This window comes from Pelophylax lessonae, assembly GCF_965119305.1.
Source record: "Pelophylax lessonae genome assembly, chromosome: 3".
Classification (NCBI taxonomy): Eukaryota; Metazoa; Chordata; class Amphibia; order Anura; family Ranidae; genus Pelophylax; species Pelophylax lessonae.
This window is the reverse complement of record NC_138770.1, coordinates 32,135,708-32,152,162: the sequence shown is the minus strand read 5'-3', so window position 1 is coordinate 32,152,162 and position 16,455 is coordinate 32,135,708. Positions and strand designations below refer to the sequence as shown.

The window sequence follows — 16,455 nt, the reverse complement described above, 5'->3', positions numbered from 1 at the left end:
AAAGGAATGAGACAAGGAGGGGGTAAGTCTACCAAACACTGGTATTAATAGACAGGCACATTCAAATCCCCACATCCAAAGACCAAAAATTGATAAAAAAGGATAATACATGTTTATAGATTATAACAAACAACTGTAATGTTGGTGATATATATTGTATATATATATATAATGTTGATATATATTGTTACAACAACAATATATATCAAATCATATAAATAATACAATATCTGTTTAAAGTACATCTTGTGGATCTACGTGTTTTGCTGAACAGAACTTCCTCAGGATCCAAGAGTATATTCTTATCAGATAAATCCATATAAAATCACAATATCTAAAACAAACGATAATAACAAACGATTAGGCTTTTTTTGATTCCCCCTTTGTTTCTCTCTCTTCTGGTATATATACAGTATCTCACAAAAGTAAGTACACCCCTCACATTTTTGTAAATATTTTATTCTATATTTTCATGTGACAACACTGAAGAAATGACGCTTTGCTACAATGTAAAGTAGTGAGTGTACAGCTTGTATAACAGTGTAAATTTGCTTTCCCCTCAAAATAACTCAACACACAGCCATTAATGTCTAAACCGCTGGCAACAAAAGTGAGTACACTTTTGGGTCCAAAATGTCAATATTTTGTGTGGCCACCATTATTTTCCAGCACTGCCTTAACCCTCTTGGGCATGGAGGTCACCAGAGCTTCACAGGTTGCCACTGGAGTCCTCTTCCACTCCTCAATGACGATATCATGGAGCTGGTGGATGTTAGAGACCTTGCGCTCCTCCACCTTCCGTTTGAGGATTCCCCACAGATGCTTAATAGGGTTTAGGTCTGGAGACGTGCTTGGCCAGTCCATCACCTTTACCCTCAGCTTCTTTAGCAAGGCAGTGGTCATCTTGGAGGTGTGTTTGGGGTCATTATGATGTTGGAATACTGCCCTGCGGCCCAGTCTCCAAAGGGAGGGGATCATGCTCTGCTTCAGTATATCACAGTGCATGTTGGCATTCATGGTTTCCTCAATGAATTGTAGCTCCCCAGTACTGGCAGCACTCATGCAGCCCCAGACCATGACACTCCCACCACCATGCTTGACTGTAGGAAGACACACTTGTCTTTGTACTCCTCACCTGGTTGCCGCCACACACGCTTCACACCATCTGAACCAAATAAGTTTATCTTGGTCTCATCAGACCACAGGAGATGGTTCCAGTAATCCATGTCCTTAGTCTGCTTGTCTTCAGCAAACTGTTTGCTGGCTTTCTTATGCATCATCTTTAGAAAAGGATTCCTTCTTGGACGACAGCCATGGAGACCAATTTGATGCAGGGTGCAGTGTATGGTCTGAGCACTGAAAGGCTAATCCCTCCCCCACCCCTTCAACCTCTGCAACAATTGCGTCTATTTCCCAAAGACAACCTCTGGATATGACACTGGGCACGTGCACTCAACTTCTTTGGTTGACTATGGTGATGCCTGTTCTGAGGGGAACCTGTCCTGTTAAATCTCTGTATGGTCTTCGCCACCATGCTGCAGCTCAGTTTCAGGGTCTTGGCAATCTTCTTATAGCCTAGGCCATCTTTATGTAGAGCAAAAATTATTATTTTTTTTTTTTAGAACCTTTAGAGAGTTCTTTGCTCTGAGGTGCCATGTTGAACTTCCAGTGATCAGTATGAGAGAGCAGGGCCGGTGCAAGGATTTTTGACACCCTAGGCAAAACTTAATTTTGCCGCCCCCGTTGGCTCCGCCCCTGACTCCACCCCTTTGTCAGTGTTAAATGGTTTTATTTAACCCTCTAACTGCTACATCTGCAAGAGGGCTTGTTCTTTTAAAAAACGATTGACTTACTAGCAGGATCAGTATGTGAAAACAAAAGTGAGAAAACCTAAAAGCAAGAAAGAAAACTAATGCAGCCACCCATCTAAGAACTAGTAAGCTGCAGTACAATAAATATTTTGATTTGCTTTACCACTTGCTGACCACCCGCCGCAGTTTTACTGTGGCAGGCTGGCTGGGCTGCACAAAACAACATAGCTTTATGTCAATCGTGCGCGTGGTGCTGTGGGCAAGCACGCACTGCCGTTGGCGTGCTCCCCTACTAGGTAGCAGGGATGCCAAACCACGGGACAGACGGCCGTGAATGCTGATGGGCACCCGCAATCGTTCCCCACTGAGAGAGAAGACCGGTCAGATGTTGTAAACACAGCTGACCGTTCTCTCTGGCATGATCATCTATATAGGATTACAGGTCTCTATGGTCATTTCACAAGCCCCGCCCCCCACAGTTAGAATCACTCCCCTAGGCTTACATTTAACCCTTTGATCACCCTGGGTTAACCCCTTCTCTGCCAGTGTCATTAAAGTAACAATGCATATTTTTAGCACTGATTACTGTAGTAATGTCACTGGTCCCCCCAAAAGTGTCAATAATGTCAGTTAAGGGTCCGATCTGTCCGCCGCAATGTCGCAGTCCCGCTAAAAATCTCAGATCGCCGCCATTACTAGTAAAATAAATAAATAAAAATGACATAAATCTTTCCCCTAGTTTGTAGACGTGATAACTTTTGCGTAAACCAATTAAAATACACTTATTGTGATTTTCTTTTACCAAAAATATGCAGCAGTAAACAAATTGGCCTAAAAGGATCAAAAGTTTAGATTTTTAAATTTTTTTTTTTTGGGGGATTATTATATAGCAGAATGTGAAAAATGTTGGGTTTTTTTTTTCAGAACTGTCGCTCTTTTTTTGTTTATAGCACAAAAAAGAAATCGCACAGGTGATCAAATACCACCAAAAGAAAGCTCTGTTTGTGGGAAAAAAGGACATCAATTTTATTAGGGTACAGCGTCGCATGACTGCGCAATTGTCCGTTAAAATAATGCAGTGCCAAATCGCAAAATATGGCCTGGTCATTAAGGGGGCAAATCCTTCTGGTCCAGAAGTGGTTAATACCACTTTAAGTTCCGGTTCACACTTGTGCGATGCCAGACATTGCATGTGATTCACACCACATTGCTGCCCAGATCACATGCAATGTCTGTGTGATGTGATTTCAGCCATACAAACTGTAAGGCTGAAATCGCATCGCATTTGCACCAAAATGGTGCAGGTCTATTTTTGCTCCACACTGGAATCGGATCGCATGGATGTTCACACCTATGCGATCTTATTCCTGCACCATTTCACAGTTCGCACTGCGATCTTTTAACCAATCTGGGGGGTGTCATTAACTTTACATTGACATCCCCAGCGATTCACAGATCTCAGTGTGAACCAGTGTGCAATTCTGGTGTGATGTGGGAACCGGCACTGAATCGCAGGGTTTCCTGCATTGCACCAGTGTAAATCGGGACTTATGCCCCATACACACGTGCAGATTATCTGAAGACTTTTGTCTTCAGATTTACCTTTTCTATTTAGTGCAAGGGCCTGCCGGATTGCATACAAATTGAAAGTGTTTAGGTTTGACCTCATATTATATGGTTTTGGTAAGTCTGCAGACAAAAGTCTTCAGATAATCTGCACGTGTGTACGGGGCATAAGTGCCGGTTCACATTTGTGCGATGCGGGAAGGCTGCGAATATGCAGCGTGTTCCCGTATCGCATCCGCACCCCTGGCAGTACACACTGCGATACACGATACGCAGGGGATGTCAATTAAAAGTTAACGACATCCCCAGTTGCGTTCACATATCGCAGGGCGATCTGTGAACCACTGTGCGATCCGATTCTACTGCGTATAAAAAAATGCCTCATGTGTGAGTTTAGTGCGGATGCACTGCGAATTCAGCCATACAAACTGTATGGCTGAAATTTGCACCGCACAGAGATCGCATGTAATTTAGGAGCAGTGCGCTCCGAATTACATGCGATCTCCGTGGCTGCACTAATGTGAACTGGGGCTTAATGTATAAAGTTAATAAAGTAATTCTGTTAGTGCCGGTTCACACTTGTGCGATGCGGGAAGGCTGCGAATATGCAGTGTGATCCCTCATCGCATCCGCACATCTGGCTGTTCACACTGCCATATGCGATACGCTGGGGGTGTCAATGAAATGTTAACGACACCCCCAGTTTGATCGCATATCGCAGTGCGATCTGACAGTTCGCACAGGATCTGATCGCACTAGTGAGAACCACTGGGCAATCCGATCCTGATGCGGCTGAAAAAAAGGGTCCTGTGTGAGTTTGCTGCGGAAGCGCTGCAAATTCAGCCATACAGGCCTCCGATCGCATGTAATGAAGGAGCAGTGCGCTCCAATATTACATGCGATCAGCGCATCCGCAATAATGTGAACCGGCCCTGATACATAGGGAGATGATGGGAAGGAAGGAGTTTATTATTAACATTAACAGAAAGGGGTAAAAGCATTTCCAGTGCTAGCAAAGACAGAGAGAGAAGGGGGGGGGGCAAGGTCTGGAGGATCTGGTAAGTGAAGTGTTACCTCATGTGGAATGATCCCCGGGCTCATTCAGCAGCTTCTCAGTGTGAGTGTCAGCTCAATCTTCCCGCCCACCTTCCTTCACAGACGGAGCTCAGCACACAGGAGGGGGAGGGGGGAGAAGGGATGTGTGAAGCCCAGGGCAGCTGCAGCCGTGCTGGAGTGAGCAGTGAGAGAGATACACAGACAGGTCACAGACTGTCACCTCTCTCTCTCTCTCACTGATGATCATAGAGGCGTGGCACCGGCCGCCTCTGTTATCGCACATCTCAGACTGTCAGGGACTCGGAGGGAGACCCTGATTAGTCTGCAGAGCCGAACGGAGAGGAGAGGGACATGCTAAGAGGGGGAAATCAGTGGCCAGGCGCCCTACAGGCAGTGCGCTCTAGGCGATTGCCTAACTCGCCTAGTAGTAGCGCCGGCCCTGTGAGAGAGTGAGAGCGATAACACCAAATTTAACACACCTGCTCCCCATTCACACCTGAGACCTTGTAACACTAACGAGTCACATGACACCGGGGAGGGAAAATTTGTTGCCAGCGGTTTAGACATTAATGGCTGTGTGTTGAGTTAAGCCCCGTACACACGTACCGATCGTCGGCCGAACAATCGTCTGTCTTTTGTCCAGGGCTGTCGTGTCTGTTGAAAACTGCAAAAGACTGCACATGAATTCAGCCAACAGCAGCCGACTGCAGAAGTGATGTCATGTGATGGTTAACTTTCCGTGTGTTTTTTTTCTTTTCTGAGTATGCCCAGTCTTGCAAATCTGCTGATTGTCGGCCGAATTCTGTACTGACTGGCGAACAATCGGCCGTTCTAGTGTTGGCCTACAAAAATTTTAAAGCATGCACATCAGATTCTTTTCGGCCGAAAGTGCGCTGTCGGAAGCATCATACTAACAAGCCTACAATCGGCCGATCGGTCGTCGGCCGAATATTTACGGCCGACAATCGGTACGTGTGTACGGGCCTTTATTTTGAGGGGGCAGAAAATTTACACTGTTATACAAGCTGTACACTCACTACTTTACATTGTAGCAAAGTGTAATTTCTCCAGTGTTGTCACATGAAAAGATAGAATAAAATATTTACAAAAATGTGAGGGGTGTACTCACTTTTGTGAGATACTATATATATATATATATATATATATACAGGGCTCAAAATTTAAAGTCCTGAGCTACTAGCCTGGCCTTAAGGGTTACTCGCCACCAGTTGCCCCACCCAACTCCTTCCCTGCCCCGCCCCTAATTCCGCCCCTAAACACGCCCTCATTAATGATCTTATAAAATTACACTGTTAAATGTTTTTGCATTAATGCAGAAGTTACAAAAATAGATTTAATAACAATGTTTTCAGTGCCCATCAGTGCAGCCTATCAGTGCCCATCAGTGCCGCATCATCAATAAGGGCCCTTTCACACGGGCGCTCTGTATGTCCGCAAATCATTCTATTTTTTTGCGGATGATTTGCGGACATAATGTAAGTCAATGGCATTGCGGATGTCAGTGGAATACCATCCGCTGACATCTGATTTTCTTCCTTTCAGTTCTGTACCATTTTTTGGAACGGAACAGAACCCTATTTTTCCTCCGTTGAAAAAACGGAGAGGAAGGAAAATCGGATGTCAGCGGTGTCATCCGCTGACATCCGCAATTTCCATAGACTTACATTATGTCCGCATATCATCCGCAAACTGATGGGATGATATGCGGACATACGGAGCGGATGACACAAATGTCATCCGCTCCGTGAAAAAAAAAAAAAAAAGTGCTGGAGCGGATCGCAATGCGGTCCGCTCCGTGTGAAAGAACCCTAAAGCTTATCAGTGCGGCCTCAACAGTGCCCATCAGTGGAACCTCAACAGTACCCATCAATGCAAAAAAAAACTTAAAAAATATATCAGAACAATGGGGAAGCAACGTTGACAGCTGGGTTTTGCGTAGACTTTCTTTCTACTTTATTGATTAGCAAGTAAAGCATATTATTCTTGTATATTGTGATATGACAGGAATTTATTCATGGAGACATACATAGTTACTAAAAGGTCCACTGCAATGTAAGAATACAGAGTTTATTGTTGCCTTATGGAATATTGCAAAATTGTAGAAAGGATTCTGGTTGGTGTCAATTTACATCCCGCTGTAACAGCTTTGATTGTAATTGCCAGGCGCTCGCCGACACACACAGTCCTGCCTCCTAGCCCTGGCTTCTTTGATAGACGTCACACGTCCTGGTTGGCCAGGTGTTCTGTCCATCAAAGAAGCCGGGCTAGGAAGCGGGACTGTGTGTGTCGGCGAGTGCCCTGCAATTACAATTGAAGCTATTACAGCGGGATGATCCGCCACTCTGTCATTATCGGTCAGCTTTCCTCTTCCTCTCTCTTCCCCTGACCAGCCCCACGCCCTACATAATTTTCCACTTGAAAATGCGAGCAGGCGAGTGGAAAATTTGAGGGCTGTATATATATACTGTATATACAGATGCATCTCATATATACAGTGTGCTGCTGTTTCTCCTTCCCAGCTCTTAGGCAGCTAAGAACGTATACTTTTTCCCCTTTTTTTTATAAGTGATCACATTCCTCTGTTTCTTAGCTGCCTAAAAACTCGGGGAGGAGAAACAGCAGCACACTGATCTTCCCAGTTAACAGCTGTGCAGGGGAAGGTGTGTCAGGATAAGTTTGATCATTGGAAAAGAGCAGGCTGAGTTCCCAGCACAGCTAGAGAATGTGGCACAGCAGGCACATATCAGGAATATAAAATGTTGGGTACTCTTTAAAACACCTAAACATATATATTGTGAAAGCAGAGGTCCTGGAGAACAAAAGGGCGGAAGTTACATTTTATTTGTCACATGGTAATAACCCAATAGTTCATCAATGGTAACTTTCAGTAAAAAATACAATAAAGGTAATATTAGAGTACATACAGTAATTGCAATTTATGACCCTTTTTTTTTGGGTAAAATATAAAAGATGAGGTTGTGCTGAGTAAATAGATACCCGACATGTCCAGCCTTATAATTCTGTGTGCTGATGAAACGATGACAAACGTTTGGTATCCAGAAATGTCCCATAGATGGCGCTTTAAAAGCCTTTCCAGGTCCTGTGTGTAGAGGGAACCCTGAATAATGGATGTAGAATGATCGCTCTCACTCTGGCATACATGGCATGTGATAGCATTTTATTGTGAAAGGTTCTTGTAGGAGCTTGGGACATGCTCCTCCATCTTTAGTATCCATTTAGTATCCATTTTTTATATCTATGTGTTTAAACTCCATTCTGCACGTATCTTGCAATTGACATTATAGCATGTTCTAATTATACTATCATGTTTCCTGTCGCCTTATAGTTTAGTTCCTCTTTATGAGGATGAGATCAGAAATGTCTAAGCTTTCATTATTAACCAATAGAATTTACTAAATAAATTAATGCCTGTAAATGGAGCGTGTTTCCTATAGCTCGAAATTGATTAGTTTATACCCCCTTATAAGGAATGTACCCTAGACACCCCCCCTTTTACTGTGCATCCTGTATTCTTTGTATAAAGATCTCTGGATATGTATTAAACAGACGAGAAGTCCTTTGTACCACACGCAGACTACTTGTGTTTATTCCAGTGGCAAAGGACTCTTCCGGAGGCTTCGCTCTTACATAGAACAGATTAGACTTAAGTATAGTGGGGATGGGATTGACCAAATCACCAACAGTTGGGGACTTTATCCGGGATCGGAGAGAGAGCGGTCATCACGGGTCCAAGGATTCACTGGTACTGGGTAAGGAGATATTTTATTTTATCTGTTTGCCTTTCCGGTGGGACTTGGCCTTTTGGCCCTGGTTCCGATCTCTGAGCCATACGCCAAACGCTCAGGGAGCGTGTTGGATAATAGAGCGGCTCTGGGTAGACGCTCTGGATCTATATATATATGTGTAGAGAGAGAGGCTTCAGAGAAGCCAGAATAATATTTTTCAGGGAAAGATATTATATGTTAGGTTGTTGAACCTGAATACGTTCTGGGAATGTATCGAGGCAGTGTCTCTGGGAGACACAGGATTTGTCATTTATAAGGAAAGACAATATCCGGGGCTTCTGGGAAGCCCAGGGGATTTTTTCTCAGGAAAAGCCCGTTCCTCTGGGAGGGACAAATAAAACGTCTCTGGGAGGCGTTGAAGCTGTCTTCAACAAAGACAGTTTTTTTCTTTGGGTTTCAGGGAAGCCCAGGGGGTTTTAGGAAAACCCCGTTCCTTTAGTGAAGAATAAATAGATGTCAGTCTGTTCTGTGTAAGAAAAAAAAAAAAAACTACCCTTTTTCTTGCTTCTATCTTTCTATCGCATAGAACTGTAAAATTTAGAGTATAAGATAATTTGTTTGTGTGATCTAAAAGACTTATTTGGTAAGTAGATAAGTCTGTTGATCACGTGATTATTTTGTTATTTCATTTGAAAATATTGTCATATTGTATTGGAGTATTATATTGCTGGTTTGACATATATGGAAACTGTGTATCTATAATTATATATGACTTGTAAAAATTGCGCCTGCTGACTGTTAATATAACACACTGTTCTGATAGCGACAGTTTCATTATTACTGTAAAAATTGACTGACCGATCGTGCGTTATCAGACAAATCAAGATGAATGTTTATTATGTGTATTGTTTGTTTGTCTATAATGGTGGGAAAGCCTTCTTGATAGCCACTATACCTGGGAGTATAAGGTGTAATATACATACACCAAATGGTTTTTCAGGAGGGTTTTTAACCATAAAGAGGGTCTAAGGACCCAGATAGATTTAAGTGATTTTGTGAATGTGTAAATCTTAGAGACATGTTTTGTTTATGGTTTTGTGAAATTATACTGAAGGTTTAGGTCTGATGCTGGCCATACATGATACAATTTTCTTACAATTTTCAGTGCAGTTTTCTTGAAATTTACCTTCAGCTATGTAGTACAAACGTCTGCCTAATTGAATACAAATGAATGTGTTTAATTTTGACCTCTTATGTGGTTTGTGGTGGATCTAACAGAAAATTGTACGATAAAGAGTTGTCCGGACATGTATGGCCAGCCTTAGAGATATTAGGATACAAGTAAATCTTTTAGTAAATGTTTAGTTGAGTTGATAAAAGTACATGGAAAAAGTGGGGAGAATTGGTTTATTTATGCCCCGTATTAGTACAATAGAATAGGAAAAAAGCTACGTAGAGCTATTTGAAGGGAAAGTGAAAGTCTTTAAATACGTAGATATAGACCACAGCGATTGCCTATAGACAGAAGACGGGTGAGACTTTGGCGTTTTTGGGCAGTGAAGTGTCATTGCTGAGTAGCACAGTCTTAGAATTCAAACATTTGCCGTTAATTTAAAGTCACAGTACATGTTAATTGTAAAACAGCAAGTTTCTGATTGGGCTACTAAAACTTTGTAAGGTTTTCAAAAAGCCATAACAGAGAGCGATGCAACTGGCTCTTTTGATCTGTCTAAAGAAAAGCAGCCTGTCAGGGCGCATTTTCAAAGGCGTTATCAGAAGAGGCAAATAAAAGAGTAGGACATTTTCAACATAGGCCCCCCTATAATAATAATATTACCTTACAAACACCCCTGACCACACCTGCACCCCACAGTTTCATTCTCCAAGGCAGGTGTAGTTTTCTTCCTAATGTCAGACAAGCAGAAAATGTTTGTGTGTCAGATACATTTAAAACTAGTACATTTCCTTACACGAGGGGAAAAGAGGGGGGGTCACTGCTGCAAATGCACTTCTGCATTAGTTCCCTAATTCAGAACAGTCGTAGAACAAACGATCTCAGCATTCCCATACATATGCAATTATTTTTATAGAATTTTTTAGAAGTTTTGCCATTTATACATTTGTGCCCATCTTGTATGAGCGTAGTAATAATGAATAAAAACACTATTTTACTAGAAAAAAATATAAATTGCCGTTGTCGGCAGGATATTCTGAAGTTATTTTTTATAGAATTATAGATAATGAAAAATTATATTTTGCAAATGATCCCCTATGTGAAGGGGAGCCTTCCTGCAAAATTTTGAAAATTGGCTATTTGCCAAGAAAGCGTTCAAGTGTCATATCTTTATTCCTGTTATAGTTATGGAATTTATTTTTGGACAGAAAGGGTTACCGCAATTAGTGTGACAATTGGACCCTGTTGGCACAGAGCCAAAAGTTTCAAATCAGATTAACTTTTTATCTGATTATAGTTCTTGAATGATATTTTATGGGTATCCTCTATTAAAAGAGGGGAACCTCTGGCCAAATTTTTGTTAGAATGGCACGGGAAAAAAAAAAAAAAAAAAGTTTTTTTTGGAAAATTGGCACTAAGCCAAAAAGTTTTTTAGTTCTTTATCTGATCATAGCATGCAAGTGGTATCTGATGTGCCATCTCTACTGACAACCATACCATCCGATGCTACCCACTGTACAGTGATTGGTTTAAGTAGTGTGTTTTTTTTTAAGCGTCCTATTGGACGAGGAGACACAGCCATTTTTGTTTCTTATTTTTCAGTCCAGGTAACTTACCTGGTGTAGAAATGCCTTAGGGCTATAAATAGACAATTCAATTGTCCGCTCTATAGTTCTCCAGACCATGCAAGAGGGGATGGACACCTGCTCATGGGTCAGTCCCGCTACAATATGTATATAACATATGTAGTCACTCTGTGGAGGCCAGTCAGAGCGAGTGAGTTTATTGAAGAAATGTACATGTATGTGGACACAAAGTGTCACAGGAATTATGACAGTAGTGTCAGGAAAGTATTGTTTACCTTGGTTTTGTTCTCACAGAGGGTGATAGTAGAGTCAGTCATATAAGAAGTGGGTCTTGCCAGCCCACAGTGGGTCTTGCCCGCCCACAGGATCATTGCATGTTATGGATCCGGACTGCTCCTATCTATAATAACATTTTGAGACAAACCACAGGTCCAGAAATATCACAAGTAATGTTGAATGCGTTTATATATCTGCAAAATGCTATGGTTGTAGCGCCTGTACTGGGCCTCCCAAATCATGGAAAAAATGTTTTGTGTTTATGCAAGGGACAATTGTAAGACCATGACAGGTGTACTTGCCCAGGAGTATGGTGGTAAACTTTGCCCTATAGTTTTTGTCCAAAGATGGTCGCAGTCCAGGCCTAAAGGCATGCCTGAAGTGACTCCGAACATAGCACATAGCATCTTGTGAGATGGTAATGGGGATGGCCACATCATTTGCCCTAGGTAGGCCCCAGTTTTAAATGGGCTACTGGTATTAAAGGTTGTGTTACACCACAACATGATATATAGGCAGCCATAGAGGGAGCAGAGGATGTTTTTGTAGTTAATTTCCTGCTCCAGGACAAAAGATCACACATTGTTGAAGCTACAAACACATACTACAGAACAGGTTTTAAGGACTAGGGTGATGTTTTAGAAAAATTTGAGAATAGCCTTTTTCTAAAAGAGGGGAGCTCTTGTGTGTATCCCCGCAGCTAGCGCCCCACTGTTTATTGCCTAGTATTATGGAATAGGACACAGGGGGTGGGAAAGAACATATGAAGTATTACTGACAGTTTAGTGCAAGCATATGTTGCTAGATGCATCACTTGTATTAGAAACAAAAAGACCAAACATGAGCATCTCCAATACCCATCAAACCCATTCACACATCTACAAATAGATTTCACATATAGGCCCAAAGCAGGGAAGAAATAAGTGTTCTTTTTAGTCAAATAGTGGACGTGTTTAGCAGATGAGTGGAAGCTTTTAGGACCACAAAAAGGGAGATGCCCACGCGGTGGCATGCATCAGGAGATTATTCCTGGATGGGGGTGCCTGCTTTGAATTAGGTTTAATTATGCTCCAATTTTCATATCAAAAATACGCCAGGAACTAGTTAAAATCTTGAAAATAGATTATTATCCGCAGAGTTCAGGTATAATGGAAAGAATGAATAGCACAAATAAAGAGTAATTGAAACTTAAGAATCAAGTGGAACGGAACGAAAAGTTGCTTGCACCTTTTCTTTTCTTTTTACAGGAAAATACCCATCCCTTCAGAGAAGGAGACGTAGTGGTGATGAAGCTGCTGCCCAAAGGAAAGAAACAAAAGGATTTCGCCTACGGCCCAGAGACCACCGTGGTAGCAGTTACCAGGACCGCTGTTTTGACCGAACACAGCCCTACTTGGATCCATGCCACTAGAGTGAAGTTGGTGCGGACAGGACCTGAGCCAGAGGATCCAGAAGCAAGCAAGAAGGTACTAACGGGGGCAGATTGCCCTGACCTTGAACAGGAGGATCCAGAAGCAAGAGAGGTACTAACGGGGGCAAATTGCCCTGACCTTGAACAGGAGAGTCAAGAAAAGGGGGTACTGACAGGGGCAGACCGCCCAGACCCTGTAGAAAATGACTTTTCCAGTTGCACCGGACTCAGGCAAACTCTGGCTGCTGATAATCCTGATTCCATTTTCAGTGTTTTCCCTTGTATGGACTGTTACTAACTGTATCTATCACCCAGAAGATTTGGGTGTCATGAGAAGTATATGCGGACCATACCCTGCATATGAGACACATAATAGAATAAAGAGAGAATTGAGTATTGAGCATGATGTAGATGAGAATCCACCCACTTTTCATAGTGAAATGTTATTAACAAAATTTAAATATGCTTATGCTAGGAAGTCAGGTTTTGAGAAATGTTGGATATGTAGTAAAAACCATCCAGAAACAGCCCGCATCCCTCTTATTGCTGTCCCTTTGAATATTACACAGTTCCTCAATGAGACCTCCGCTACTTTAACTAACGTGTCAAGTAATAATAATATCACCTTCCCAGTAGATGGTAGAAGCCTTTTCGCAGACTGATGTTTTAGCCTAGGAAATAACACACTTGTTACATAGTTACATAGTAGGTGAGGTTGAATAAAGACAATAGTCCATCCAGTTCAACCTGTGTAGGTGTGTGTGTTAACTCTTCCATATGAAAAAAGTCAATTTTTAATATTACTTCCTGCCAAGTCCCATTGAAAAAATCATGTTCTCGGTTTGATATATCAAGTCCTAGTTTAAATAAGACCATAATGAGTAATTACCAGAATTTCTCTAGAGACATACAAAGAGTACTGGACCACCTTGTGACCGCAGTACAGAATAGACGCCTACAAGAATATATTTCCCAAAGACCCTTTTCACTGGGAAAGAGTATATATGTATGCTGTGGGAAGGAATGTTACCCCTGGGTCCCCCTTCATGTCTCAGGGTGGTGTTATTTAGCTTCAGTGGTCCCAATTATGGGAGTTGTGGATAATGACAACAATGAGCACATGCTTGAAGCAAGTGCACATCCAAGATACCCTTTAAGACATAGAATCAAAAGAGATCTGTTCAGCAAGAGAGACCTCGCGTGGGCGTGGCTCCCTTCCTGGACTGGGTGGTCAATCGATATGATGAAAAAATTAAATAATTATTCTGGAATCATTGATGAGATAATGGAAAAGAATTCAGATGATATTAAGTTGCTAAATCTTGAACAAAGGGCCATCAGGAAGAAGTTAGAATTACATGATCTAGCTATAGAAAGTATGAGTGCTGCCCTGACTGGCCTCTGTGAGCATACTGAGGACTATGAATGTTGCACTTGGATATACAATACCACTTTGGAAGCGCCAAATTATTATGACATAATTGCCCAACACAGAAAGGAGGTCAATAAGTTGCAAGAAGAGGCCCGTAACATTGCTAAAAGCTGGGATCCCTTTGTAGGTATGGGAGGTTTTGGTTTTGGAGGAGTGTTTTCCTGGTTAAAAGACATTGCTATGATGATTGTGATGATTTTACTTTTTCTATTATTTTTATATGCATTTTTTAAGCTTATTATGTGTTTAATCGCTAAAACCACAAAGAACCCAGACTCAGCTAGCAGAGGGGGATCTTATGTAAGTTTGTACTTTAACAGAGATGCTGAAAATGTTGACACATTTCTAACAGCTAGACAAGGTGTGCTGATCCAACAAACCCAAACCCCTTTTGATTACCAGGAATATGTAAAGTTTTATAAAGCTAAGTCTACCATTTAGGTGGGCAGGTTTAGGTCCTTATTTGATTATACTAAGGAAACAAAGGACATTGTCGCCTAACCTGCTATTCCTTTCCAGAGAGGCCTTGTGTCCTCTGATGACACCGTATAAATGATAAGGAGAAAAATCATGCATATGAAATTATGATTTTTTTAGAGGGGATTGAAGGGGAATGACAGGACCTCTTTCTAGTTGCTGGCAACCATTTTCTAGCTTGACCTGTGTAACACCATTTTCTTTCTTACAACTCTGACTTGTAATGACTTGTTTCAGTTAAGGTTACTTTAAGTCTTTAGTTAAACATGAACAATGACCTAAGTAAATCATCCGATATGTTTTTTCAGTGTTTTCACACCTTAGCTAAAGATACATTCTTTATCGCACATTAACTTCCTCTTTAGTTATACTAAGTCTTAGGGTCTAGACAAGGCATATTTTGCAATTTCTAATGAACATTCTGTATTAACCCATTGTTCTACTTTTGTGAGACATGACTCTTCCTGAGAGCACTCATTCCCCCCTCCCAACTGTATTTCCTGTTCAATTCTATGTATAATAGTTACACCGCTTTGCAAATAAAGTTAAGAATGTTTTAGACTGATCATGGTTTGGACGTGTTTTCTTTAGCAGGATAAAACATTCTCCAGAGCTCTGCTTTATTTGCATAGAACAGACTAGACATTGCTATTAAGTCAGGGACTTAACTCTGAATATACATTTAAGGTATCTAGAGTGAATATAAAGAGAAATCACCTTCATGAGCGGTGCTGGGAATTCTGGGACATTATCCAGTAACAGACAAGGGATGTGTCTAGAACATGGACTCATGGAGGCAGTGAGTGGATTTTTTTTTTCTTTTACAATATCTGATATAACAAGATTAACCCTTTTCACAAATGATCTTTTGTATAATTTTCTTGGTTTAGGGTGAAGATCTGATAGATATAAAAGTTGAGGTTAAAACAGAAGAAGAAGAGACGTATGTGAGGGATGATCAGCAGTCTATGGAGGAGGATGGAATAACGGGGACATTTATAGAGGAGGACACTCCTACAGAGATCAGCACAGGTGGGTCATTAACACTAAATACATTCCTCCACCCATACTTCTCACTGATTGGTCCAGAGTAGGGCGGCGACTGGGTGATATCAGCCTGTAATCCCCTGGTCACTTTCCTGAGCTGTGTTCCCCGTCCTGTATTCCTGTATTTCTCTCGGATAATCTTCCTTCTCTGTGCTGCAGACACAATTTATGTCTCTAGACTGGATTTATGGAGATTCTGGGGTTCAGCTGGCAGCAAAATGTTCATTTTCACCATAGACGTTACTAAACCTAGGCACCTGGGGTATGCGCATTGGGTCTTCTACCTCATGTCCCGGTCTAGTAAGATCTCTGACAGACTAATTCTCCCAGGGTTACTTCTTCTGTTGTCTGTTGGCTGAGCCGGGGGGAAGGATATGTCTGTATAGTCTCACACCCAAGTCACTGAGTGCAGTCTTAGGAGATGGGGGGCAGCGGTGTGGGACCTCTGCAACTTGTCTTATGTAAACATTTAGGCTTCCACTGATTATGGGTCTCTTCCCGACAACTCTAGGCTGTGGTTGTCAGGGTCTGCAGGTGGGGGCTTATCGTCACCTGGTGACTCTACCACCTGATGTCACTAACTGGTGTATGCTGGCCATGTGATGTCAGAAGGGGCGATGCCACTGGGTGACAAAGCCATATGACCCCGCCTCTAGCCTTTAAAAGGAATGTCAAAGCAGGCAGATGGTGGGAGGCCTCCCAGGAGGCAAGAACATTTTTCATTTTCGGGTCCAGCGAGCATCATGATTGACGATGGATTTACATCGAGGGAAACTATTTATTTTTTTGATTTTTAATAAAGAATGGGTCAAAAACTGTCTCTTGTGTTTATTACTTTTTTTGACACTATTA

The 16,455-nt window shown here is 41.9% G+C and overlaps 2 protein-coding genes across 2 annotated transcripts in view; both read left to right on the top strand.

The window, feature by feature from the left end:
- The window catches only part of LOC309549913 (uncharacterized protein), a gene marked incomplete at both ends in the record, with an annotated part of 57,843 nt that extends 50,791 nt beyond the window's left edge, over positions 1-7,052 (top strand). The window contains one exon of the mRNA XM_082250403.1: positions 7,045-7,052. Within this exon, the coding sequence (XP_082106529.1) occupies positions 7,045-7,052 (8 nt within the window). The remainder of the gene's footprint in view (positions 1-7,044) is intronic.
- The window catches only part of LOC309550274 (uncharacterized protein), a gene marked incomplete at both ends in the record, with an annotated part of 1,476,097 nt that overhangs the window by 1,147,131 nt on the left and 312,511 nt on the right, over positions 1-16,455 (top strand).